Source organism: Alligator sinensis, unplaced genomic scaffold (genome assembly GCF_000455745.1).
Source record: "Alligator sinensis unplaced genomic scaffold, ASM45574v1 scaffold1156_1, whole genome shotgun sequence".
NCBI classification, from domain to species: Eukaryota; Metazoa; Chordata; order Crocodylia; family Alligatoridae; genus Alligator; species Alligator sinensis.
The window spans coordinates 1196933-1223854 of NW_005842296.1; the positions used below are offsets into that span (position 1 = coordinate 1196933).

At 42.6% G+C, this 26922-nt stretch overlaps 1 protein-coding gene across 5 annotated transcripts in view; it reads right to left on the reverse strand.

Annotated features, from left to right (window-relative positions):
* The window catches only part of CLIC5 (chloride intracellular channel 5), a 79845-nt gene that overhangs the window by 38575 nt on the left and 14348 nt on the right, over positions 1-26922 (reverse strand). For 4 of the 5 annotated variants that reach the window (XM_025209583.1, XM_025209584.1, XM_025209585.1 and 1 more), the window contains 2 exons: positions 1104-1213; positions 608-733 (listed from right to left, as the gene is read on the reverse strand). In XM_025209583.1, coding sequence (XP_025065368.1) covers positions 608-733; positions 1104-1213 — 236 coding nt within the window. Of the gene's footprint in view, positions 1-607; positions 734-1103; positions 1214-15689; positions 15761-26922 lie in introns of all 5 variants that reach the window. The other variant, XM_025209582.1, reaches the window with a different exon arrangement.

A 26922-nucleotide genomic window follows, 5' to 3' on the forward strand; every position in this document is an offset into this window, starting at 1 on the left:
CGGAAGATTTCAAGGAAGGATGTTTCTGACACTTTCCTTGGTATTTTGTTCCATTAGTTAATCATTGACAATATTAAAAATGTGTGCTTTTTTGTAACTTGAATTTGTCAGATTATAACGTCCACCTATTGCTTTTTGTCATGCCTCATGCCTCTGGAATGAGACATTTTCTTTCTGCATGAAAAGGAGTTTGTATTCCATAAACTGGTCACCTTTCCATTTCTTTTTGATAAGTTAAACAAATTGAGCATCTTAAATCTATCACTGTAAGGAGTTTTCTCCCATCCACAAATACTTTTTGTAGCACTTCTCTGTACCTACACCAACTTTCAATCTTTTGGAAACCATGGACACCAGAACTGGTCACATTTATTATGGTATCATTCTCAAAAATCCCATGTGTAATCAATGAGGGAAAATACTCTGCAGCTCTACAGGTAAGTAAATTTTATATATGCAAATATTTCCACTGAAGTCATCAGGAATTTTCCATGAGCAAAGACTACTGTAAGTAAAGGTTGCAGAATGGGGGTTTCTTTTAACTTCCATTCAAATCCTCTTTCTCTATTTCTAAGAAACCTTACTGAACAAATTGTTAAATTGTTACTTTGGAGGTGCAAGAGTCTCTTCCAGGAACTCCTCAATTTTGTTGATGTCCGTCTTGACTTCCCCATTAAAAGTCAAGAATGGGGGATGAGTCCCAGGTGCCAAGTTGTGCAGATCAGCTGGTTTTCTGCCAAAAGGAAAAGAAACTTCATAGCATCAATGATACTTTAGTGCCTCATTGGTATTCGCAGTGTTTTATAAAACCAGTCATATTTGCTTTCCCGTTCTTCCTCCATCCCTCTCTCACTTCCATCCCTTCTTCCTTCCTTCCTGCAGTTTGGTTTTCACTTTCAGTATATTTTTGAAAGAGTGCCACTTAATATACAAAGTAAAATATTCTACAGATAAAAACCATTCAGGAAACTGAATCACAACTACTCTGCTCGGTGTCATAGGCACGTGGGCCTACTACAAAGTCCAGTGATGTTAATGGGGGATTTTCTAATGCAAAGGAAACTGTGGACCATTATAATTATTTTCATCCTATAACTTATTACCTTTTCAAATCAACTGTAGTGACATTGAACACAACGCCTTTGAGCCACAGGATCATGAAGAGACGTTGTGAGAAAGGACAGTTCCCAATACTTTCTCCATCCATACCAGCCTATGGAAAAGAAAGGGAAAAATATTTGTATGCATCACGATTAACTGCTCACAAAATATGAGCAGGGAAACTGGATGTCTACACAGACAAAACCAGACTGAAAATAACTTACAGTCCTTGTTGTCTAAGGCAGTTTACCATCAACACAATAATAGAACAACTGCAGGGCTAAGCTGTAATGGGTCACTCGAGAAAGCATTCTAGCACTGTTCAAGAGGGACAGTGTAGCTAGGGAAGGTGGGTCTTCTGTTAGTTTTAGCATCAAGTAAATGGCTTGGGTTTTTCCCTTCAGAAGTTTATGGTCCTTATCCATGAAAATGTTGACTCTGTGCCATGAGAAGATACAAATATAACATTGGCTAAGTGGAGCTAAAGCTGTGTCCAAGGACATATTTGCATAATAATTACACTGGTGGCCAAGAGTTTCAAGATGATAATGGTTTAGATAGATTTCAATTTTATTTTGTGGGACCAGTGTGTTTAAGAAGTTCTTACAATCCTGGCAAAGCAAAGCAACCAACATCCTCTTGTTGGCCCATGTGGGTTAAAAATAGTGTATTACTTTTTTTTTGTCTTCTTGAAATTAAAGCTGAGAGGTGGCATTACGCTGTCCTTGAGCAGGAATCACTTCTAATTATTACAGGTCTACGAAGCACCCACTTGGTTGTACCAAATTCAGGTCCTGCTTATTAAATGCTTACTAAAAAAGGTTTAAATCCTTATTGAAAGAAACATGAACTTCCTGCTTTCCTGAAGTCAGCTTTCAATGAGCCTGCATTTGCACAAGGTTCAAAGCGGATCAGGTTTTGGGGAGTGCTGGGCTCCAAGGTTTGATCCAATACAGTATAGGGTAAAATCAGGATCTCTATGGAATACTCTAATCTGGGTTCAGATACCACTCTCCAAATCTAAAGATGTTCAAGTCTGGAGGTTTGACATGGCAGCAAAGGGAAATGAAGAGGAAGGAGAACTAAAGAAAATGGATTTGCAAAAATCCCTGGGAAGTAGAGTAGTCCAGTTTTAAACAGCTCTACAGTTTGGTCACTTCTGTTCTTCAAATTGACAAGCCAGGACAAGCATAGGGTCACCATAGGAAACTGAACTGTTTCACAGTGTTGGGCACAAATAATTGCTAGGAAATAGGAATTAGTTTATTTTGCTTGGTTTTGCTAACTCAGCTGTAGTACGTACTAAGTTTTGCTCTTCCTGAAAAAGAGACAAATGCTCCAAATGGGTATGATGAGATTACGCCATATTCACCTAACCTTGCCACCTGAGTGCTCTCCCTGAGGTTGGCTCACAGGGTCTCTAGTCCATCTCTTGGAGGGTTTGATGGACAATTTATTTACTACTGAGCCCAAGGACAAAATAAAAAAGACAAGGGCCCTGATTATGTATTCTTTACACTGATTTTACTCCAGATTATTAACTCCATCGAGCATAATGCACTCAACTTTGTGCAAAGTGGGTAGACAACACACTGTTGTGAACTCTCACAAATTCTCTTGCGTAATGAGTATTTGGCTGGGATTTGCAGTCAGTCATTTGGAGCCAGTCTCAAAATGAGATGAAACACTCTAATTTTAGACTTGCATATAGGATAAAACCCCTCTCACTGGCTGCCTTCTCCACTTACCCACCTCTTAAGAGAGAAGCAGCCAACTGGGGCTTCTTGGATATCATGAAGTAACCTAATCCCCACCATCCCTTCAGCAACCAGTTTTGAAAGAATAGTTAGGAAACAGGGAATAGAAAGAGTTCAACAACTCAGGGTAGCTCTGCTTGTGCTCTCCTGCTCTCCTCCTTTAAGCAAGAGGGAATGTTCCACTCCTCCAGCCCCTGTCTTCACCCCTTCAGCATCTGTCCTGGTAGGAAAAGAAGAGGACCTTGCTACAGTTATTTCACCTGACTTGGGCAAGGGGAATGAAGAACCTCAGTAGCAGCAGAAATGAGGTTTGGAGTTGTATGAGGGGAAGATAATTGAGGGTTAGGTGGGAGTTGAGAATACAGAACAGATGGGTTAACTGATCGGCAGAGCTGATGGGGGCTTCAGAAGCCAAACTGATGGGTTGTTTGAGAGTTAGAGACAGGCAGAATTGATGAGGAGCAGTGGGCAGATATGGGGAACAGAGAAGGGGCAAAACTGATGTGGGGTAAAACTGATCTGGAGTCTGGGGAGACAGAATTCATATTCATTGCTGGCCAGGGAAAGGTTGATGTGGGGTTGAGAGTTCATGGAGTGGCAAATGCCCCAAATCCCTTTCTCTCTAAATGCTGGGGTGGGGCGGGGGCAGTAATTTCCACACACATACCAAGGAAGAAGGAGAGTTCAAGATCAAAAGACAAACCAGAAACAAAACATAACCACTTTTCATAAAAGTCCCATTCTTTTGGGGACAAAATGGAAAATCCTGTCACAGATCACACAGCAAATCAGTGACACAGAGAGGAAATGAATCCAAATCTCCCTGGCAATACATTTTAGCCATGAGTTCATGCTGTCTCTCTGCAGACATGGCTCTGCTGGACTTGTGAGCCCTTTCTCAGTGCTAATAAGAGCATCCAGTACTTAAATAGGCAACAGTCAGAAAAAGAAAAGAAACCTTAATAATAAATTCAAAGAGCAATCAGTGCATTCAGAGAACATTTGTGATGTCTCGTAACATGGCTGGAAGAGATGGGGAAGGAAGGATAGCTTCTCAGACTAACATCACAGGAAACCAGCTTGCAAGACAGCATCTGGACAGCAATTAAATAGAAGATCATCATGCTTCTGTCCACGGGCAGAAATTAAATAACACCTTAATCAGGACCAAGAGCCAAAGCAGTGGACAAGAAATAGAAAGGCTAATGACTGGTAAATAGGAAGGCTGTTTTTGTTCCTGTTGCCACAGTAAATTTGACATACAACTTCTTATATGTTCCCTGGAGCACAGTGAACTGACTCACACATTTATAAGACTGAACCCTGATGGAGTATATTTCCTCACGAAATTTAATGCTGAGGGTTTGTTTTTGTTTTGTTGAGTTTTTTTTGTTTCCAATGATGATGGCTCAGGATGGCTTTGGAGATTGTGGAAAAGGACCCTCCCATGTTTCAGCCAATAATGCAATGGTTATAGCCCTTAGATATGGAAAGGGAGATCTAGAGTCCAGACCCCTCACACTGTGCCAGAAGTTTCAAACCTGCATCCCCTGCCTGCCAACAGAAAACGCTAGCCACAGGTCAGACACTTCTCAAGCTGATCTGCTACATCTCACATTAAATGCTTATTGCATAACGTGGAGAAACAGCACTGGAACAGTTTGTGCCCTAATGATCAAGACCCCAGACTAGAACCCAGTGCCATCTGCCAGCCAAGGCAGCAGCTGCCTGCTCACTGAGCCACACGCCCTCAGTCTTAATTTTTTCCTCCTGTCCCAAATACCTCTGTCTTGCCTGTCTTGTAGGCCGGCTTCAAGAGAAGAGCTGGAGAGAGGCTTCAATAATGCCTGTACTGTAGCTTGGTGGTCAGAACGCTTTTTTGGGAAGCAGGTCTAAACCCACTCTGGGTGGCGAGGGCTAGCGTTCGAGTCCTCTGATCCCTGGGCAAGTGCCCAAACCCCTAGGCTATTGGGCTAAAACATGGGAAGGTCCTCACCCAGCATCTAATACCCACTAGTCATGGTTTTTCTGTGACTAACTTCAAGATTTACCCAGGCTTACATACCTGGACAAATTTTGTTGCATCCTTACCTGGCCAGAGTGCATACCTGCTGAGCATGTGCAGTGGGCCTATGCACTTTTCAGCTCCCAGAAATGAATGATAAACTCCAAGTGCTGAAATCTGCACTTAGGTGGCTGCATAGTTAGGTGCTGTTTAGGTATATAAAGTGAAATGGGACTTAGTCCTTCAGACTTACTGCACAGCACCGTTCTAGCGTGTGTGGTGAGTGGGGCTTCTGCAGAACTGTTTCTCTCCCTCTTGGAAACATCCCAATCTGGTTATGCTGTTTCAGTTCAATTCAAAAGAATGTAACTAATAATAAATGTGTCTGTTATTTTCATAATTAGCCTCTAGACACCTATTACAAAAGGATCCTCCCTTGGGTCTTGGAGTAAACAGACATGGACAACTCCACCATCACACCCGCTGCCAGACTCTGCATGTACAGTGGCAAGAAGGAACGGGATGTTCTGTCTTATTACTAATAGTAACCTCTTTAATTAGTTCTCTATTTTTAAGTTATGGAAACAAATGGGTGTTTGTGTGGAAAGGGTACTGGTACCTTACTGAAGAACAAACTATGGAAGATTAAAAAAAAACCCCCTCAGTAACATTATGGGCCTAATTGAAATATTTACTTGTGGTATTTCACTAGCACTTAGAGGCTCCAACTACTGTCTAAAGTAGTTAGTTATTGTGAATGAATGACTCAATGTCAGTGCAAACTATTATAATGTTATAAATGTAACAAACTCATTGACTTGTTCCAAAAATAGTCTAACTAGTGCATGCACAGTGACTTTACACCTCAGAGAGACAACTCTATAGTATTTTAATTAACTTTAAGAAACAACTTCAAGCTTCACTTCGAGTTATTCCCAAAATGCAGGAACTTGAAAGGATAAATAATATTGTTATTAATAATGATCATAAAAATGACTAAGCATCCTTCTTAAGTATTGTAGCAGAAAACTGGAGCAGAAAAGTCCTGGGTTTTCTGAACGATCATCTTTTTTCCTTGTGTTTTCATATTTTATTGCACTGGGATCATTCTGAGTAATGGGCTGAAGTCATTTTTTGCAGGTCCCTTTGGATACTGTGGCAATGTATACAGATGTTTTTGATGATGCTAATACACATTCTCTTTTCAAAGGGATTTTAACAAGTTAGCAAAAGCAGGCAGGCTAATTGATCTAAATGTCTCCCAGTGAGGTTGAAAAGGCGATTCAGTTTCATCATTCCTACAATCAAACTCTACTTTCACATTACATGCAGTTACACTCTCTGCTTTGCAACTGGGAAAGGAGTCTGCCTTCTGACACTTACTCTCATTACTCATTGAATCCAAAGGGGAAGTGTAAACCCTACCTGAAATGTAGGACAAGCCAGGAAATATCCTATTTATTGTGCCATATAAAAAAAAATCTGTCTTAGCAATTATACCACACACACAATAGCACAGGTCTCTATTGCCGGGAAAACTCATTGGCTGCAATATGAGATCAACTGTGCCAAGGTATTGCTTTAGTGAGGATAGTTTTTTCCATTTTCTAGTCTCTTTTCTTTTACAAGTTCTCGTCCAAATGTAAAAGCCAGTAAGGTATTTGGAGTGCCACCAACAGAGGCAAGCTATGAAGTGTATACTGGTATTCATCATACTCTTTTGGTAGGTCTCAGTTAAGAAATAAATCATGTATCAGAATCTATGTATTATAGGACATTCATGTTGACTATGGCCCCAGTTCAGGGAAGCATTTAAGAATGTGATGAAATACATCCCAATTCAGTGGAAGTATATGCTTGGCTTTAAGCATGCACTTGCATCCCCTTGACTTCACTGGGACTCAAGTACATGCTTAAGAGCTTTTCTAAGCAGGGGTCTGTAACAACAGTAATAAATTCATTGTGCAGCACTTTAACTTTGTTGAACTTTTTCCAGTATTTCAATTCTATCTAGGTAGAATTCTAAGCAACAAGCCTAGAGGAAATTCTATACACACACACACACACACACACACGTATGTGTTTGTGTGTTGTATGTACACATGTACACATGGATATGTAGACACACACAAATTCTTGGAAGTGGGATAGTTTCTCTGTAGATCAAATAGAATAAAAATAAACTGGTTGCCAGAAAGACCCGAGAACAATAACAAAAAGCAAAAGAAGGTAGTGGTGTAATTCAGCCTGCTCCCAAAAAGTCAGCCAAAAACATTGCATGAATATGGCATACAAATGTGCATTATGGATCCACACAAACTGAATTAGTACTGGACAGCTTTTGGGGAGTTGGCTTGTTATGCTCAGTTCAAATTGGCTGAGCTTGTGCCCTTGTGGAGTTTAAGATCTCCAGAAGTGCTACTGCACTTTGGAGATCCCTCAGATATCTAGAGGGGAAATATGAGAGAGGTTCTCTACGGTTTTGGTTCATGCCTTTTTCCAACTCCACAATGGCAGTGTGACCATGTGAAAGGATTGCAAACAGTCCAACAGATCAATCCTTGGCTTTTTGTCTGAGAATATTCCACAGACTTTCATATCTAATGATCACCAGGGATCCTAGTTTTCCCTCATAAAAAAAAAAGAATCTCATAAAAAAAGTAACCCAAAATCCATTTGTGGTGTTTCATTTTAATCATGGACAAATGTGGATTGTGGGTTACTTTTTTTTCACTGAAAATTGGGGATTTTTTTTTTTAATCAGAGAAAACCAGGATCCCTGATGATCACCAAAGTCCTTTTCAAGTGGCATAGCAGAGACACTGACCATAAACTCTGTTTTGGGAATTTTTCACCATGCGTGAGGACAATCCTTCCAAGGCTAAATGCATAATTTACAAAACTAAAGTCTTCCATTATAACTTTACTTTCAAGTGAGTAGAATGGGCACATGGTTCAGATGCAGAAGCCTTGGTTAGCTAGCACTGACCTCTGTGCACAACTCCAACTGATTAACTAGAATATAGTATGTTGGACTCAATCCTGCTTGCACTGAAGTTAACTGACTGATCTTCCATTGGCTTTAGTGAAAATTGAAGTAGCGATTAGTCCTAGGCAAATGCTTGACTCATTTTTTTATACAAATATGTGTAGTTTCCTCCCATTATGTCTCCCCAGAAGATCTCCCAACCTCTATAGCCTTTAAGTTGTTAGTGACCCATGTGGTAGTACAGCTGCGCTAATGTGGTGGTGTGTGTGCACCAATGCAGTCCCTCTACTGGTAGCCACATAACTCCACATTAATGTGGCTGCTCTGATTCTAGTTTGGGAGCTATGGGATGTGAAACAGGCACAGCATGTCTTAGTGTAGTACTGTCTGGGCTGTTCAGATATGTCACAAGAGCACCAAGTTTCATAATCTTTCTCACAGATGATTCTATATTTGGAGAGCTGAATGGATACTCAAAAAAATTAAAAATTCTATTAGAAAAGTGGTAGAATAAAGACCAGAAATCGATCATTGTCAGGAGAGAAAGTGTCAGTGGCAATGCAAATTACAGTAATATTATTACCGTTTCCAGTGGAGATTAGGCATATATATAGGAATACTTTCTCCAAAGAAATGACTGATGTGTCACAGTGACTATGCAAAGAGCTCTTGTTCTCACTGCATAGTTCTGGAATTCTGCATGTAGATTCCTCGTTAGGAGTAAATCTGTGCACATCTGGAATTTATGTCTGTTAAAAATCTCTGAGCCTGGGACAGTGATCTGGTCATATTGTATATTCTGCAAAGGCTGATGAATTGCAGCCAAATTTCCATGCCTCTAAGCAGAGTATCAGACTAACAAATAATAACAGCAGCCAGGTGCTGAAAGTTAACACTGAAGCCGAAACCAGAGCTGGGGCTGAATTATTTATTGAAATTCCATTACTTTATTTGCACTATTAGAAACCAGGCTAACTTGCAGCTATTGTAAATATATGGAATAAAGGAGGTTTGTTTGCAATAATTTGAGAGCATTTCAGACATAATCAGTCAACCTCACTGCAGGCCATAATCTATCCTCATTTACAGCCTCAGACTGAGGGCTACTGGGCAATCCACAAGAAGTACTATTCATCTGCAACTTCCATTGATCTAAGTGAGGTGTCAAGGTAACCAGGAACTCTTGGAAGATACTTGGCACCTGGCAGGATTAGGCCTTCATATTCTATTCAGCTGCAGCAGAAACAATGGCATGGCAGAAGCTGTAAATCAGGGCAGATAGCCTGGTCCCAACTGCTGCTAAATATCTACTCTCACTGAAACTAGTTTGAGTTGCAGATATTCACAGCTTCATGGTTTTGTCCCAGAATCTGGTTCACTGTTTTCTTCTAAGTGTCATTCTTGCATCCAGACCCAACACTTTCCATATCCAAATGGCGCAGCCAAGTTTAAAGCTTCTACATGGTGGTATTTAGACCAAGCGCCATAGTAAAATGAATATCAGTGCAACATAATGTACATTTTTTTGCTCCCTGGCAACTCACAGAATAATCATAATAATATTTAGGATGCAAATGATTTGTGCTCATCTTTCATGCATTCTACCTGACAAATTTTGCATTTTGTTCATGTGCTCATTTGAACAGATGTAGAGTGAACTTCAATCACATGAAATCCTTGCACATCTTCAAAGCATTTAAATAGGTCTTACGTGGTGCACAGTAGTATCTGACAGCCACAGACATGGGAATGAATGTATTTGCTTGGGATGTGATGCCACCACACAAAAAACAGGAAGCAAATTCTGAATTTTCAAATGTAAGCCTTTTCAACGAAAACTACATTTTATGAGCTGCATTGACCCAGGTGATGAACAGAAACATACCATGTGACATGTTCAAGAGAGAGCTGGAATTTTCACCATCAACCATTTACAATAGGCTGCTGATGAAGAGATCCCAAATTAAATATTAGACACAGAAATTACTTAGTGAGTGATTTTGAGTAAAAAAGACCTTTTAGAATATTGGGGTCTGTGCACAGAGTGAAAGCCTGTTGAATGAACTATGTATTGTGAGGCAGCTATGATTTTGTAAAAGCAAAGACTGAAAAGATCCATTAGATTAGTCTGTGGCCTTCAGATTATACTTCTCAGATATCCTTCTGGACCACGCAAGATTGTTCCCTACATTACAACACATATATAATTGCACAGTTCCTTTTTCATAAACAATTCAGAACTTACCCATATGAAGGTTGCCTTGATATTCAGTCTTAATGTCCTCTTTTTTCATTTCATCCCTAATGTCCTAGATATACCAAATTATTCCACTTTAAATAATTCCTCTCCTATTTTACTGCAGCCCACAGTCCACACATACTAATGGATTAGCTATTTCCTCTACTACCTCATCTGTCATCTCCATTTTGCCTCCAAGGAGTCTGTTCCTATTGCCTCCACCATTTTACTTTTGATTCTCTCTTGACTCCTTTCTGCAATCTGGTTTCCACTTCTTTTACTCCAGGTTATTTGCTATCCATTAACACAACTAGTGACTTCATCATGATTGGACCCAAAGACTAATTCTTCAGTCTGTTCTTCTCTACGTTTTGCTAACTCCCTCTTTCTTTTTCTCAAACAACTCTCACATATTCACAGAAGCTTAGGGCTGGAAGGGACCTCATGAGCTCATCGGGTCAAGCCCCCCCTGCTCTGGGCAGGAAAGACTGCTGGGGTCAAAAAACTCTCTCTATCACTGCCCCCCAAATCTCTGCCTTCCTGCTCCTTCTCTTACTTTATTATTTGCTCTTTAATATCTTGTCTGATGGCTCTTTGACCATGTTTCTACCTTCTCCAGAGTCTTCTTTATCTTAGGACTCTGCCCTGAGTCCCCACCTTTTTTTCCTCTACATTAGAGTCTGTACTGGTTCTCAGTAGCTTTCTGGGTACAATTCAAGATGTTAATTTTGACCTACAAGGCCTTAAACAGTTCAGCCCTACATGTTTAAGGGACTGCCTTTGGATGGCATCCATGTTTTGTCTTCATTGGTAAGTCATCTATTTTATTGTCACTTAAAGTTGCAATTCAGTCTCATAGTCAATTCTTCATTCTGTTTAACTGATCTCCATTCATATCCAGTACCAAATCCATTTGATTCTTCCTATTTTACAATGGCTCTAGAATCAGATCCTTCTTCTCTATCCTGAAGTTCATATGCCGCAGTGAACAACATGGGTTTAAAAACCTAAACAAAACTGAAAACCCTATTGTGCAAAAAGTGTTTATTCTTCAGATGTCTCTGAAGCTACATAGTTCACATTCCTCCAGTCTCTACCAAATGCTGCTGTCCAAATCACCTACTTCCTGCTGCTCTCAATCCTCTTCCCAGAGTTTGTGTGTCCATCCATATCAAATCCAAACACTTCTTCATCCTCCTCATGTTCATTCCAGAGTTCTGCCTCTCCCCTGTTCTCAGCTTTCATTTCCTCCTACCCACATCTCATACTCTATGCTCTGCTAACTCAGTTTAACTTACTGCCACTCTTCTAGTGATCATCCATTTGTTGCTCTTAGCCTTTTTCACATCCCTTGGCCCGGAAGATACTTTTCTTGTTATAAGAGAAAAACTATTTCAGAACCTTCTGCAAACTTACTCCTGCCAGCCAATGTTCCAGTGCTAATCACTGGTTGGGCACGATTTTCTATCTCTATCGGATACAACAAATAGACCCTTAAAGCAATCCCAAACTGTATTAAGCAACACCTGGTGTTTGCGACTCATCTCTCCTTTTCCCATTCCTACCTCCGCCATTCCTCCCCTAGTTATCTGTCTGATTTACATGCTATCTGGATAGGCACTTTAGCTTAGATTGTGTTGCTCTTCTATGAGACTCCCCCTTCCACTCATATGGCAACCAGAGCCTGGCATTGTACTTTTCAGGGCAATGACAGCATTCTGAAAGGTTCATGAATGTTATTATATAACTATTTAAAACTGACAGCTGGCTAGTTTTATGCTTCATCTCATCCTAACATTTAAGTGCCAGAGGGAGCTGGAGGGCTAAGTTTATTAATGAGCTGTAGTGCATTTACTGCTTCAAATAAAGACCAGGTGGGTAGACAGAAAGTCTTTATTTCATAATGGTCATTTAGTTCCCCATGGACATTTCTCAGCATCACAAATCGTTCTATTGAGAACCAACCATCCTCTACGTAATCTGTGTTTCTGATTAGCACCTATCACCATAGCATTCACAACACAAAATGAAAGAGGGAGGCTTCACAATATGGAGAGGCTTCTCATGAGACAAGATGGGGAGAGGCATTTGAAGGGAAGCATTTCTGTGCTGAAAGCACTGGATAGGGACCTAGGTGCAAGAAGTTCACTTTGCTACAGATTCCCAGTGAGACTTTGAGAAAGTTTCAATCTCTCTGTTCCTAATCTGCAAAATAAGGATAATAAAACTTACTTTCTCCCACTGTCTGGGCACATCTACACAAGACACTTACTGTGCATTAGCCTAATAACACTGAGCAGTAGCATGGTGGTTAAAAACTGTGTTAATAATCTACTGCACAGTGTTATTAGGCTACTGTGCAGTAAGCATCACAAAATAACTGTGTGTTGATGCTGCTGCACAGTAACTCTAGTTATTGCACATTTAGGGCATTTTTACACACGCTGTGGGATGCAGCGCCAGGCGGTTTAATTTACAAGCTGTGCTAATTAGAAGTGTCCGTGCATCATGTGTATCAGTGTTGCCACATGTCCTTGTGCTGAAAAAATGGCAATGAGATGCTTTGAACTAAAGTTCATTGAACGTGTTTTATTTCAAAGCACACTGCTGCTATTTTTTCAGCGCGGAGATGGGTGGCAATGCTGATACGTGTGACATGGAAGGCTGCTGGAGCGCATCGCTTTCCATGGTCCAGCCAACTCAAGTAATCGAGTCTAGTCCAATGCGCTGGCTTTCCAGCACATCAGAGCAGGCTCCATGCACATGTATAGAGCCCTTAGTACTTTATTAAGCAAGTACTAAACTAAATGCGCAGTATCTAAGGCAAATTCATGAATGTGTAGATGCACTCTCTGTCTGTCTTGTTAGACAATACATTCTTGGAAACAGAATTTGTGTTACTCAAAACCCTGCAGAACAGAGCGTGGCCCCATCCCTATTGTATTCACCCAGTTTTGAAGGTCAGCCGTGGCTTATGTCTCTGAATGCACAGCAAAGCTTCTTGCACCCTGTGAGGTGGAGTGGTCAAGGCATTCGATAGAGGAGGCCTAGGAGTGGTTGTGCAAGATGTTGACACAGGCGATTAAACCCAGGTGGAAGAAAGGGCAGTTACCCAGCTTTGGGACTGCTGAACAGGCAACGGCTTCATGTCACATAAGTTGCAGTCCTGGCATTGGATTTTGAGTCCTATGAAAGATGTGCCCTTCCCACCCCTCAGCAAGGTACCCCTTGAATTAACATTAGCATACCAGTCCCTTGCACATCCAGATATTGCCCTGTCCCAAAAACCTGACCTGCAGCACTGCTGACAAAGGTCCAGACAAGGCTGGTAGCACTGCCTAAGCATAGGAGGGGAAAGGGCTTTCCTTCCTTCCACTTTACAGAGAAAATCTCTTTTCCAAGCCAATTCCTTTTTCAGAAGGATATGACAACATATCTGTCACAACCCAATTAAATTGTGCCCATGTCACTGAGCAAGAGATACCATTCAAATCATCCTCATTTTGACGATTAAGGGGTAAAAGACATCCCTGCCAAAAATTCCTTGAAACAAAATGCGGCCAGAGTACTGTAGATAATTGGTCAGCTGAAATCAAATGCTAGGGGAAACTATATATAATTGGTCAAAGATAAACGTAAGCTCCTCACACGTAGCACACACGTAACAGGTAGAGAAACCTAACCCACTACCTTGTAACTTGAGGAGACAAAGAGCTGCCACCTGCCAAAAATTAAAGATTCCATATAACGGTTCACCATTGGGTATCCCTGTAAAACACCTCTGCCTATAAATAGTTTAACGGTTTCCACCCAAGTCGGAGAGCTCTGGGGATCTCACAGAAAACACCTGTGCTTGTCACCAGAGAATTGGGAAATTGATCAATTCCCAATCAATCACCCCGTCAGCGTAAAATATTGACGTAGGAAGTCTTGCAAGCTCGACCGTTCGTTCCGGCGCCACGTCCGTCATTATCCCGTTGTAACCTGACTGCGTGCGTGTACTCGACTCTGTAACCAAAGTTATATGCGTATACTCAACTCTATAACCGAAGCTGTAACGGAACGAAGGCTCACCTGCGTCTAAATCTAAACACTTCGGTGTGTGAGTCAGGCGGCTGCCGGCGGCTGCTCTGATTCACAACAATATCTTTCAAGCCCCTACCCCACGCAAATCATACCGTGATCTGCATTTGTATACAGTCAACATTCAGTTCTTTGCTCTCACAGCATTATCTATTTGAGATAGATGCCTGAGCTAACAGTAGTGCCCCACACTGGAGGCCCTGTCCAGAAAGTAGCGTGAGAGATTTCCTGATACATGCAGCAGGATACAATTCATAGATTTCATAGACATTAGGGCTGGAAGGGATCTTGCAAGATCGTTGAGTCCAGCCCTCTGCCCAAAAGGCAGGCAGTCAGCAGGGGTCAAATGATCCTAGCAAGACAGGCATCTAAGTGTTTCTTAAAGGAATCCAGAGTAGAGCCTGCACCACCTCTGGGCGGGGTCTATTCCAGGCCCTGGGGACTCGGACAGTAAAGAAGATTTTCCTTATGTCTAGCCTAAAACGGTCTTCCAAGAGTTTGTGACCATTGGACCTAGTCTTCCCAAAGGGAGCCCTGGTGAACAGACATTTTCCCAGTTCCTGGTGTACACCCCTTATATACTTATAGGCTGCTACTGAGTCACCTCTGAGCCTATGTTTTTCCAGAGTCCCATGTCTCTCAGCCTCTCCTTATAAGGCCTGCTCTCTTGTCCTCTAATCATTTCCTCTGGACTCTCTTGAGCTTCTTCACATCCTTTCTGAAAAGCAAAGCCCAGAACTGGACACAGTATTCCAGCTGTGGTCTCACAAAGGCCAAGTAAAGTGGGAGGATGACTTCCCGGGTCTTGTTTGAGATGCATCAGAAGATACAGACTAGAGTTTTGTTTGCTTTGCCAGTGTGGCATCGCACTGGTGCCTCATGTTCATCTTGTGATCAGTCATGACTCCCAAGTCTCCTTCAGACGTGGAGCTAGGTAGTGTAGCACTGCCGAGCCTATAAGTGTGGTGTGGGTTCTTTCTCCCAAGGTGGAGCACCTTGTATTTCTTGGCATTGAATGCCATCAGGTTGTGATCTGCCCACCTTGTAAGCCTGTCAAGGTCGGCCTGGATTGCCAGCCTATCCTCTAGGGTGACCGCACTTCTGCAGAGTTTGGTGTTATCAGCAAACTTAGCCAGTCTGCTTATAACACCTGAGTCCAGATCATTTATAAACACATTGAAGAGTACAGGTTTGAGAACAGAGCCCTGAGGGTGCCACTGGTTACAGTGCACCAAGTTGATTCAGTTCCATCAACTATCACTCTCACGATAATACCTAACACCATCCAGACAGGTAGGCAGACCCACTCCGACACCAAACAGTGTGTATACCTTCCTCCCTGCTCCTTTACTTTACTTTGAGGGGTGGCTGGGGCACATTAGCATACTGGAAATCTAAAAATACATGTATTTAGAGATAAGCTTTAAAACAAAACACCAACACTGTAGCAGTTAGAGAAACTATAGCTCCAGCCCTGGGTTGCAGCAGCCAGCTGTATAACAGGGAAGAACTTACGGGTTGTTTCTGACCACCCCTCAGGGTGGGCATCGAGCCCCATTGCCGAGTAGAGACACTTGGAGTCAGCTCTAGTTAAAAAAGGAATAGAGTTAGGATATCTCAGTCAAAGTCAGGCAATCTGATAAACAGGCAGAGCTAGCCATGGTAGATGGAAGTGAATAAATGCCAAGCAGAAAATACCACTTCCTCTGGAACTGCCCATGCCAGGAAAAGAGTAACAGAAAATGAAAATGACACTAATTCCAGCAGAAAAGCCTATAATGGGGCCTGATGATATAAGGAGCTGGAGTGCCACTGCTAATACCCAGATGGAGTGCTTTAAAAACATGAAGTACTATGCAAAACATGACAATGAAAATGAGCTTAGCTGCTGTTGCCAGAGCTCCCATAACCACTGAGAATATTCCCCGATTCTACCCTTCATTACTCGGGAGTGGCTTTAAAACAACCCAGTGCTACAAATTAAATAAACATACCAAACAGGCCTCCAGTTGCAGAATGAATCAGCAACAATGGTTTTTTATCACAAAAGACAGGGCAATGAATTTCCTCCCCTGATATGCACCCGTATGTGTTTGAAGTAAGCTGCCCATTCAGCAGCTAAAAGCAGCAGGAAAGCTGGGGCACAACATGCCTGTTGGCCGTCACAAAGGGAATCACGATCGAGAAAAATACCAGCAACAATAACAACGATCCGTCATTCACCAGATTTTCTTCATTCCAATTGTTTCAGACAATACACAGGTATAGACAGGCAGCTCAGCCATTGCTGTATGCAGTGGACACAAATGTTCAATTATGGAGGAACTAAAACATAATGGAAAGAAGCCACTTAAAAATGAATGATGAGGAGTGTCACATCTGCGTAATAATAATATTCAGTTCTTTGGGTTTTTTTTGGAAAATTAGACTAGAATGTGTGATTAGCCCTTCAGTCTTTAGACAATGAGACACGAGAAAGAATTTTATAAATAGACCCCTATGTGATTTGCAAAGCTGAATGTCATTACAATTGTTTCATAGAGAAGGAAACTGAGGCATGGGGATGTGAGGTGACTTGGTCAGTGGCACATGGTGGGCTAGCGGCATTGTAAGACAGAGAATCTATGTCTCTCAACTCTCCAGGAACTATTTAGCTCATCTGTTGGATCCCTATCCAGGCCACATTTTAGTCCCCCTTCAAGATTCAAGCCTAAGGGCTTTTGAAAATCCTACTAAGTGCCAGCCTGCATCTTTAGTTTCTAAAATACCTGTAAAAATCTAGTTCTCACAAATGAAAATAATGAGGGTCAAACAGTATATAACTAGATTATTCCTGCCTGTCTACTAACTGAACTGATCCCATCCCCCCTTATTACACAAAGGATACTGAGAGACTTTAAAGAAATATAAGTGGGCCCTTAACATTTCATTCCTTACCGATTGACAATGGTTCTTGGCCATTTCTGCTCTGGGTCAGTCCATAAGCAGCGATTTAGAAGTGAAAGGCTTCTTTTCTCATTTGCCCTTTGAACTATGCCTCATCTACCCTTTGAACTATTCCTCCTTTTTAAATGGGCTTAGCTTATTTTTGCAAATTCAAATTTGGCAAGGACTCCTCCTTCAAAGTGACTCAAAGATGCCTAGATGGTTTGTAGATTTTAAGGCAAAAAAAACCCATTAATTCATCTAGTTTGACCATCTGTATAACACTAATCATGGAATTCCACTTAGGATCTGGTTATGCAGCCCTATACAGTACCACACAGAGGCTCCCATTCTAGTTTTGGAAGAGCTAGCTTGGGCATCAGAAACAGTATGGCTGTGTTACAGTGGCAGTCCACCTGGGCTAATTTACTTTGCTTCTGAACAGGACTAATTGGCTGGGCAAGAAACTGCACTAATGCAGTTATATTTTTCTGATGTCCAAACTACTGCATCCAGAGCTAGAGCAGGTACCTCTGTGTGGCGCTGCATTGTGCTGCAATGACGTACCCATAGTTAGCCCAGTATGGAGCCCAAAACACTGAGTTACACTAAAATAGACCTTTCAGAAAGGCATCCAGGCTTGATTTGAAAACATCAAAAGAAAGAGATTTTGCCACTTCCTATGGTCATTTGTTCCAATAGTTAATCATCCTTGCTGTTAAAAATGTGCAGACTGTTTTTAACTTAAATTTGTCTGGCTTTAACTTCCAGCCATTAATTTTTGTTCTGCCTTGCTCTGCTAAATTAGTACGTTTAGTACCGATATTTTCCTCTACTGCAGGAACGTGTACAGCATAATCAAGCCACCTTTTGACTTCTTTCTTATAAACTAAAGAGATTATATTCTTTAGACCATTCATTAACTGGCATTTTTCCAACCCTCAAATATTTTTTGTAACTCTTCCTTTACCCTTGAATTTGTTGAACAAGCTAGTGATGTGAACACTGGAGTTGGCCTGACAGCACAAAACATCTTACACATGACCGCTTACATCTAGCAAAGACGAAAGAACAAAGCCTCATTTTTTAGTGCTGTAAGTTTTACATTTATTTGATAAATGCAGATATCCCTGCTACAAGTTTGGGTAGTGTGGCCCAGTGGCTAGCACACTAAGCTAGAATTTAGCAGGCATGAGTTGTAATCCTGGTTCTACCATGGCCTTTTAAGTAACCTTAAGCAAATCATCTCTCCGTGTCTTACTGTCTCCATGTACAAGAGTAATAAAAGTGAACTCTTTTGTAAAGTACATGAAGATCTGCTGAGGAAAAGTGCCAGGTGATATTATTATTACTGTATAAGGCCCTGGTCCAGAGTCCCCTGCATTGCACATGCAGAGCTGTACTGATCACATCAGGTTTCACACTGGTACAGGATCTGTTTATGTGACTCTCCTTGTAGGATCAGGGCCAAAGTGACTTTTACGGGAGTTATCTGTGCACGAGAAGGCTATATAGCTTTTAATAGGTCCCAGTGTATTTACCGAGTAACTAAAAATAAAATCAGAGCAATCGTAGAACCTTTAAAAGCCTCCAGCTTAACAGGCTATTTAAAAAGATTTTTCTTCTGAATTGAAAGCAGTTATCAAAATTAATTGGTAAATGTCTTTAAAGTTGGACCTTTCATCTCACTGGATTAGTTTATTTTAAAATAAGTTTGACTCCTAACAGACCGCAGCCCACTGCAACACTGCATTCTTTGAAGATAATTAGGCTTTTTCCATGTGACAGAGCGTTCTAGTTATATGACTTTATTAATTACAGGACTTAGAATAGGTTGAACCTCTCCCACTAATTTTCATGTGCGACAGAGATGGGGTGAGGTGACAGGGTTTCAGTACAAAAGCATTATTCACCGCAAGCCAACTTCCTTTTGCATGCAAACTGAATTGCAATGTAGCAAACAAGTGTTAACATCTGATGCAGAAAGAGCAAGAACTTCTGGTGAGCGAGAACCTGAGCCATCAGGAAAGGACCAAGGAAACTGGTGAGTCCAAGAGAACTACCAAAAATATCCTGGAAGTGGCTTCTTTATAGTTTGGCTTATGTTAAATTGCACTGCAATCAGCTCTGGCCTTGACCCTTTTGTGAATATTTATAATGCAGGAAAAGTACAAAGATTAAATAATAAAGATATTTATTTTCTGGCATTTTGTAGGATAATAATAGGGTAATAAATGTCAAGGCAGCTGCACTATGCATCAGGCACATACAGATAAAGGGCACGCAATCCTGCTATCTGTTCTGTATACAACGTTAGTAACTTTGTAGCGAGAAAAGAGATTTAGTCCAGACACCTAACACACCTTTGGGCCAGTTTCAATTATAATATGCCACTAATGTGCTAGGTAAGTCGGTGACATTACACCAGGCCTGAATCTGACATTTTGGCTCGGGACAGAAGTTACACACAAACCGGTTTAAGTGATCAGGAACCAGTTTAAACCTGTAACAGAACAGAAGTTTGGTACACTTAAACCGCTTTCAAAATGGCTGAAAGTGGTTAAAGATAAACCTGGATGGATGTACTATCAGACTTAACTGATTTAGGTCAAACCAGTTTATGGAACTTCTGTCCCAGATCCCCTTCCAATTCAAGTTAACTCGCAGTCCTCCAGCATCCCAGGATCCTGTGCAGCCCTGGACTGGGCTCTCTGCTCCAGTGGAGCAGGGTTGACCCTGCCCCTGGTTTTTCTATCCCCCACAGCTGGAAACCAGGCCAATTTTCTCCAGCCCCACCCCCTCCTCAGCCAGGGGGATCAGCCTGGCTCCTGGCATGGGGGGGGGGTGGTGGTAAAGCCCCTACTGTGGGCTTGCTGCCCCTCCTGCACTGTTCCCCCTCCTACACAGCTCAGCAGGGGTCCAGAGCTGGGCAGGGAGCATTCCCCACCTCCTTCCTCAGCCAGCCTGCTAGCCCAGGAGGGGGCATGGCCAGGTGATCAGCTCAGTTCCTGGCTTCCAGCTTGGGTTGGAAGCCAGGAACCCCCAACTCCCTCAGCTGGCCCAACAAGTGAGGAGGGGCTATGGCTGGGTGATCAGCCTGGCTCCCAGCTGCAGTGTGGAAAGTAAAGCCCCCACTGCAAGTTTCCCTCCTCCCTCCATGCCAGCACAACCCAGCTGGTGGTCTGAAGCTGGGGGGGAGGGGATTTTGGTGGCCAAGGAGGGGATACCAGCTCTGGGTTGGAAAGGAATGGGGGGGGAGGGAGAAACACCCCACTGGGGGCCTCCCCATTTCCCCTGCACCAAACTGGGGGGGGGGGGGGGGGGGGGGGGCGGGGGGTTCTCCCAGGCCCACTCCTCAGCCTGCCTGCAGTGGAGAAAAGGGCATGGCTAAGGGATTTGCCTGGCTCTGGGCATGGGGGAGAGGGGGAGAAACACCCCAGGGGGCTACCCCCTCCTCCTTTCCCCTGTGCCAGAGAGACCTTTCCAGGGGGGTTCCCCCCATGCCCACTCCTCAGCAGCCAGAGGCTGAGAAGGCATGACTGGGGGAAACTGCCAGGCTCCAGACTCTCTGCAGTGGCCAGAAGGCTGGGAGGTGTGCTCTAGCACTCCCGGGTACTGGCATGGGCCACTGCAGGGGTCTTATTGCCTTTCCAGTTTGAAAAGTGAACCTTAGTTCACTCGCTTATCAGTTCAATCAAGGTAGTTTAGAGAAAACTGCAAAGATTGAATCGATACAGCCTTGGGCTTTTCTCATTTAGAAATGAGATGTCTCTCTTCATTTAGAATCCTCAAATCACTGTACAGAATTGCAAGCCAAGCACATATTGGAACCACTTCACTCCCTATATCGCTCAAATGCAACTGCTGCTGAGGTGGAACAAAGTAACTTCATAACAGTTCACAGCAGCATGTCACAAGAGCTGGACAATGTAAAGTAGAAAATACTCCATCCGCTTCCAAATGTAATCACCAATTTGGAACTCAGCATCATGATTAATAAACATGGTCCTATTACAAGTGTCATGAGATCTCTAATGTCACAAGTTGTCAGGATTTTTGTTTGAAGACAGCTACTTCAGCAACACAATGCTCTCTGTACTAGCAACACAAGGCATTGCAATTTTATCTCTCTATTACCATAGGATACAGGTAAGGAAAACAGAAATGGATGGCCAATTTTGCCCTAACACTTGATATTCCCCTAGGTTTGTTCACACAAAATAAACACAAATCTCTGTCTTTGAACAGAGGGCTTTTGGACACTTTTGTCTAATAGCTGATTAAATCAGATAAAAGTGCCAAAAAAGCCCCACTGAAGCACCCGATCTACACATATGCTGCAGAGCTGGGCTGAACTAATGCACTGCTTCTTCCAGTAAAGCATGGGGTTTTTTTCCCCCACATCTGCTTACATTCCCTTACATTCAAACTGCTAATTAATTCAATTTAACTTTCCTGAGGTCCCATATGTAGAAAGACTCTTTGTGGAAGTTCCAGTGTAGATGCCTTTACTGAAAACACACACCTATTATTTTATCATGGCTTAATTTAAATTTCAGAGCTTATCAGGCAAAAAGCATTGTGTTTACTCGTTTCTGATAAAATAACAACACAGCAGGGAAATTAAGGTATGGAATTATAAAGGCTGGATTGTGGAGATCACTGAAATGGAACAAATATTGATTTGCATTTATTTGCCCAAAAGGTTATCATCGGAGAGTTATAGAACATTTGCTCTCTGGCTTATCCTGACTCCATCCATGCCTCCTAGTATGTTCTCACCTCTTGATGCAGCAGGGCCCTGATTCATCCCCTAAACTCTGCCAGCAGTGACATTCTCATTGTCCTTTCTGCCCACTTCTCCTACAAGAATCTTCTTGCTTTCTTCCATTCAGATCGAATTCAACAATGACAAGTACAAAATTCTGCACCTGGGATGGAATAATTTCATGCACAGTTCAGATTGGGGAATGACTGGCTAGGTTGCAGTAGTTCAAATAAGGGGGTTACAGTGGACCATAAATGGTATATGAGCTCATGTTGCAAAAAAAAAGCCAATGGCCTCCTGGGCTCTTTTAACAGAAGTGTTTCTTCTCATTCAAGAAAGGTGATTCTTTCATTAAATTCAGCACCAGAAAGGCCTCACCTGGAGTATTGCATCCAGTTTTGGATCCCACACTTCAAGAAAGATGTGGACAGTTTGGAAAGAGTCCAGCAGAGTGCCAAAAATGATTTAGAGGCCTGGGAAACATGACTATGAAGAGAGGCAGGTTATTTAGTCTGGAGAAGAGAAGACTGAGGAGGGATTTGACAACTGTCTTCAAATACTTCAATTATGAAGAGGATGGAGATGGGCTTTTCTCTGTGGCCAGGCCATATGAGACAGGACTAGGAACAAACAGCCCTAAACTGCAGTAGGAAATTTAGGCTGGAGATTAGGAAATTTCTGACTAAGAGGGTGATCAAGCATTGGAACAGACTACCTAGGGAAGTTGTGAAATATTCATTCCTCCAAATTTTCGCAAGCAGGTTGGACAAACTTGGCTAGGATGGTTAGTCAGGGATGATCCTGCCCTGAGCAGGGGGCCGGACTAGAAGACCTCCTAAGGTCCCTTCCAACCTACTTTCCTAATATTCTGTGACCTTATTCCACTACTGCCCATGCTTGCACATGATGCAGTCTCTGCTGAAGTCAATGGGTAGATTCAGCCACAGGGAAACTCCACTGAAGCCAGTACTTTGGCTGTATGGGATTGCACCTGTGTGAGTGAGAAGGACGCATGGCCCTGGTGCACTCTCCACTTTAAATCCATTTGTATTAATGTTCCATAAGTTTGAGTGTGAAGCACCCAGATAAGATGAACAGAGAATAAGATTCCCTGGCTGAAATAAAGATCAGTTACTGGGCTTGCATACGGCCATCATTCACAATGATTTCGGGGTTGATCTAGCAGACACTTGACACAAGAATAACTTAAGCTAATAAAGTGCTTGTGTGCATCACTGTTTACAGAACCAAACCACTGGGGCAGTACGGACAGCTGGTTTCAGTAAGCAACAGTCCCAATTTTTTCAGTAAATCTGACTGAAGTTACTTTTAAGCCACCCCCTCTTTTTCAGATTGCACTAGTTGTCATTGTTTTCAGACATGTAAAGGGCAATCTTTCAACAAAGGCAACACTGTGAAGCAAAACTTTACCCTGAAGAAAAGCACAGGAGACCTCATGAAGGGCTGACTGAACTCTTGTGTGACTTTCTTCTAGCCACAAACCAAAATCTGGATACAGCTGAGAGTCTCAGAGCATAACATTTTCCCTATGCGTGTGCCCAGTGGCAGTGACCTGTGCACAGCACCACGCTCAAAGAAGTTTGTCATTAAATGATTTCTTACAAAAAATAATAGGCAAGAGCTGAAGCAGATAAAAATAGAAAATAATACAAAACAGAGAAAATAGCATGTTTGGTTGAACTGCTACTCTTTCTTCAGGGCTAGGTACAGATATTCAAAAAGATCCATGGATTTCTCTAAGGTGTGTAGATTGGATCACAAGCAAGTGGAACAAACATGAAAATGTATGATAACCCCTTAGGCAGACACCAGGCCATAGCAAAATGTTGATTCATTACCCCAACCTGAAACCAAGCTAGATTTGATTTTCTATATATTTGTTTTGTGGAAACTTCATGTTCCATAGAAAAATCATTCAAAATCATGACTAAAGAAAGGTTTATAAACCAGCTCTAATTCTGAAGCCTTTCCTTCAGTGACATTATGTGTCTCCAATTTGTATGTTTGTTTGTTTTTGTTTTTCTCTTTTATTTTTCCCCTTTAATTAATAAAAGTCAGCTATTTCAGATGCTGTCAATTATTGGGTAACATGACTCTCTCTATAAAGGAAGTATGCTGCCTTAAAAATTGGCGGAGGAGGTAGCAGCAATCGCTTGATTTGAGGACAATCTCTACCATGGCTCACTGATGGGTCTTAAGACTAATCCTTGAGCCACAGATCTGTCCACGGAAGCTGCCAGTCTTTCCACAGGGGAGAGTATGCTGAAGACTAGGATGCCTCTCTTTCTCTTCCTCTGCTTCAAGGGCAAGATGCTTTACCTCAAAATGGGCTGCCACTTGGGTGAGGTTCTCGTGCCATTGGAGTCAGTTGGCAACCAGCTTCTCCCAACTCTTGATGTCAGCATCCATTTCCTTGACGTATGCTTTCACTGTGTCCTTGTAGCATTTCCACTGGCCACTGCAAGATCTCACACTGTTACTAAGTTGGGAGTAGAGCACTTGTTTTGAGAGTTGAATCAGGCATCTACACACAATGTTTGGTCCAGCAAAATTGGTGCTTGAGGATCACCGACTCAAGGCTGGTAACACTCAAGGAAACACTCCAATTTGGTCTGGAGGTTTTCCTCAGTGTGCACAGAGAAGGCACAGTCATCATTATATTGAAGGTCAAGGATGGTTGCTTAAGCACTTCAGCCTTCAAGCATAAATAACCCAGATCGAAGAGCTTTCCGTCTGTTCGGGATTCAATGTCAATTCTGGAAGGAAGGCAGTCCTTAACAAGAACCAGGATGACTGTCAAAAAATGGAGAACAGAGTTGAGGCAATGACTCATCCTTGCTTGACCCCAGTTTGGATGGGGTCTGTCTCCAATCTGCTACATCTGGTCACAGAGAAGCCTCATCAACCTTGATGTACTTTTCAGGACATCCAAATCTGGCCAGTAGGGCTGTGCAAAGCTTCGGATCACTATTTGGATTCAGAGATGATTTGGACGATTCAGAGGCTGAATCTACGAATCCAAATCGAATTGCTGAAAGCTTTAGGCTTTCGGAATCAATTCGGAGCTTCCAAACTGATTCGGAAAAGATTTGGCCATAGGGCATAATGGGGAATCAATGAAATATCTATAACTTTGTTATATTTTGGTTGATTCAGATGAAACTTTCAGGGCTGATAGCTTCTGCTGACAGCATGATGTGTGCCAAGTGTCAAGGTGATAGGTACAGTGGTTTCTGGGAAACTGCCCCTCAAAGTCCTGAAAGCAAAACTCAGGTCGTGTGTGTGTGTTAAGCCACAGGGGGATAAAAACATACTTCCTTTATAGCCACAGGGATGGTAGCTCTTGCTGAGGACACAAAGCCTGTCAGGTTTCAAGGAGATGGGTGCAGGGGTTTCTGGGAAACTGCACCCCAAATTCTTGAAAGCAAAACTCATGTCACATATGTGTATTAAGCCACAGTGGGGTCAAAACTGCAGGCATGCTAGCCCCTGGTGAGGCCACAAAGCCTGCCGAGTTTCAAGGAGATAGGTGCAATGGTTTTGGGGAAACTGTCCCTCAAGTTGCAGACAAGCAAAACTTGTGACGTGTGTGTTAAGGTGCAGCAGGGTGAAAACTGCAGGCCTGCTAGCCCCTGCTGAGGCCATGAAGCCTGCCAGCTGTCAAGGAGATAGGTGCAGGGGGGCTCTGGGGACCTGCACTTCTGGCTGTTGACAGGCAAAACTCATGACATGGGTGCTTGTGCAACTGTGTCTGTCTTGGGGCACCGGGTGGGCGGGGAGAGGAACCACTGCAGGCCTGCCTGCTAATCTACTGTGTTACCAATCAATCATGATTCACTCAGGGACCAGCTCAATACACAGTAGCTAGCTACTAGATAATGAGTTAACGAGCAAGGATTAACACCTACAAAACCACAGACTAAGGAAAGGAAAGAATCAATACAGACAATCAACTGCCCCAAGAAAGAGACAGTCAGTTGCACAAGTACCCATGTCCCGAGTTTTGCCTGTCAGCAGCTAGGGGTGCAGGGCCCCAGAACCCCTGTGCACCTACCTCCTTAACAGCTGGCAGGCTTTGTGGCCGCAGCAGGGATTAGCATCCTGGCCTGCAGTAGTTTCCCCCCACTGTGCCCCAAGACAGATACAGTTGCACAAGCACCCATGTCACAAATTTTGCCTGTAAGCAGCTAGAGGTGCAGGGCCCCAGAACCCCTGCACCGATCGCCCTGACAGCTGGCAGACTTCGTGGCCTCAGCAGGGGCTAGCAGGCCTGCAGCTTTCAGAAAAAAAACAACAAAGTTATAGATATTTCATTGATTCCCCATTATACCCTATGGCCAAATGTCCAAATCGAAGCTGAAAACCGATTTGGAGCTCTGAATCAAATCGCTGGCATCCGAATCGGCCGAATCCAAACCCAAATCGAATAGCTCCCTATTTGCACAGGCTTACTGCCCAGTACTTTCCAAAAAGCTTCATAATTGATGGAGGATTCATGATGAAATCAAAGGCCTTAGTGAAGTCAATGAAGGGCATATACAGGTCCTGATATTTTTCATGACACTTTTCTTGGACCTGGCAGGCAACAAAGATTATGTCAATTGTCCCATGGGATGGTCTGATACCACAGTGAGATTCTGGCTGAATTTCCTCAGCAAGAGGCAGAAGACAGTTCAGGAAGATGCGGCTGAGGGTTTTCCCTGCTGTGGAAAGGAGGGTGATACCTCTATAGTTCCCACACACAGACTTACTTCCTTTCTTGAAGACAGTTATGATGTTGGCATTCCTCAGGTCCCCAGGAACCTGTTCATTGTTCCAAATTCAAAGAATGAATTTGTGGAGTCTTAGTTTCTCATCACCAGCCTTGTAGATTTCAGCAGGTATGTCATGTGGTCCAGCACCCTTTTTGTTCTTGGTTTCCTTGATGACACACTTTTATCTAGGATAGGAGGTTTGGCAAAGGATCCCTTTTCAAGGTGTTAGGGGATAGATTCAATGGTAATATCTGCCATAGTTAACTCATGGTTCAGGAAT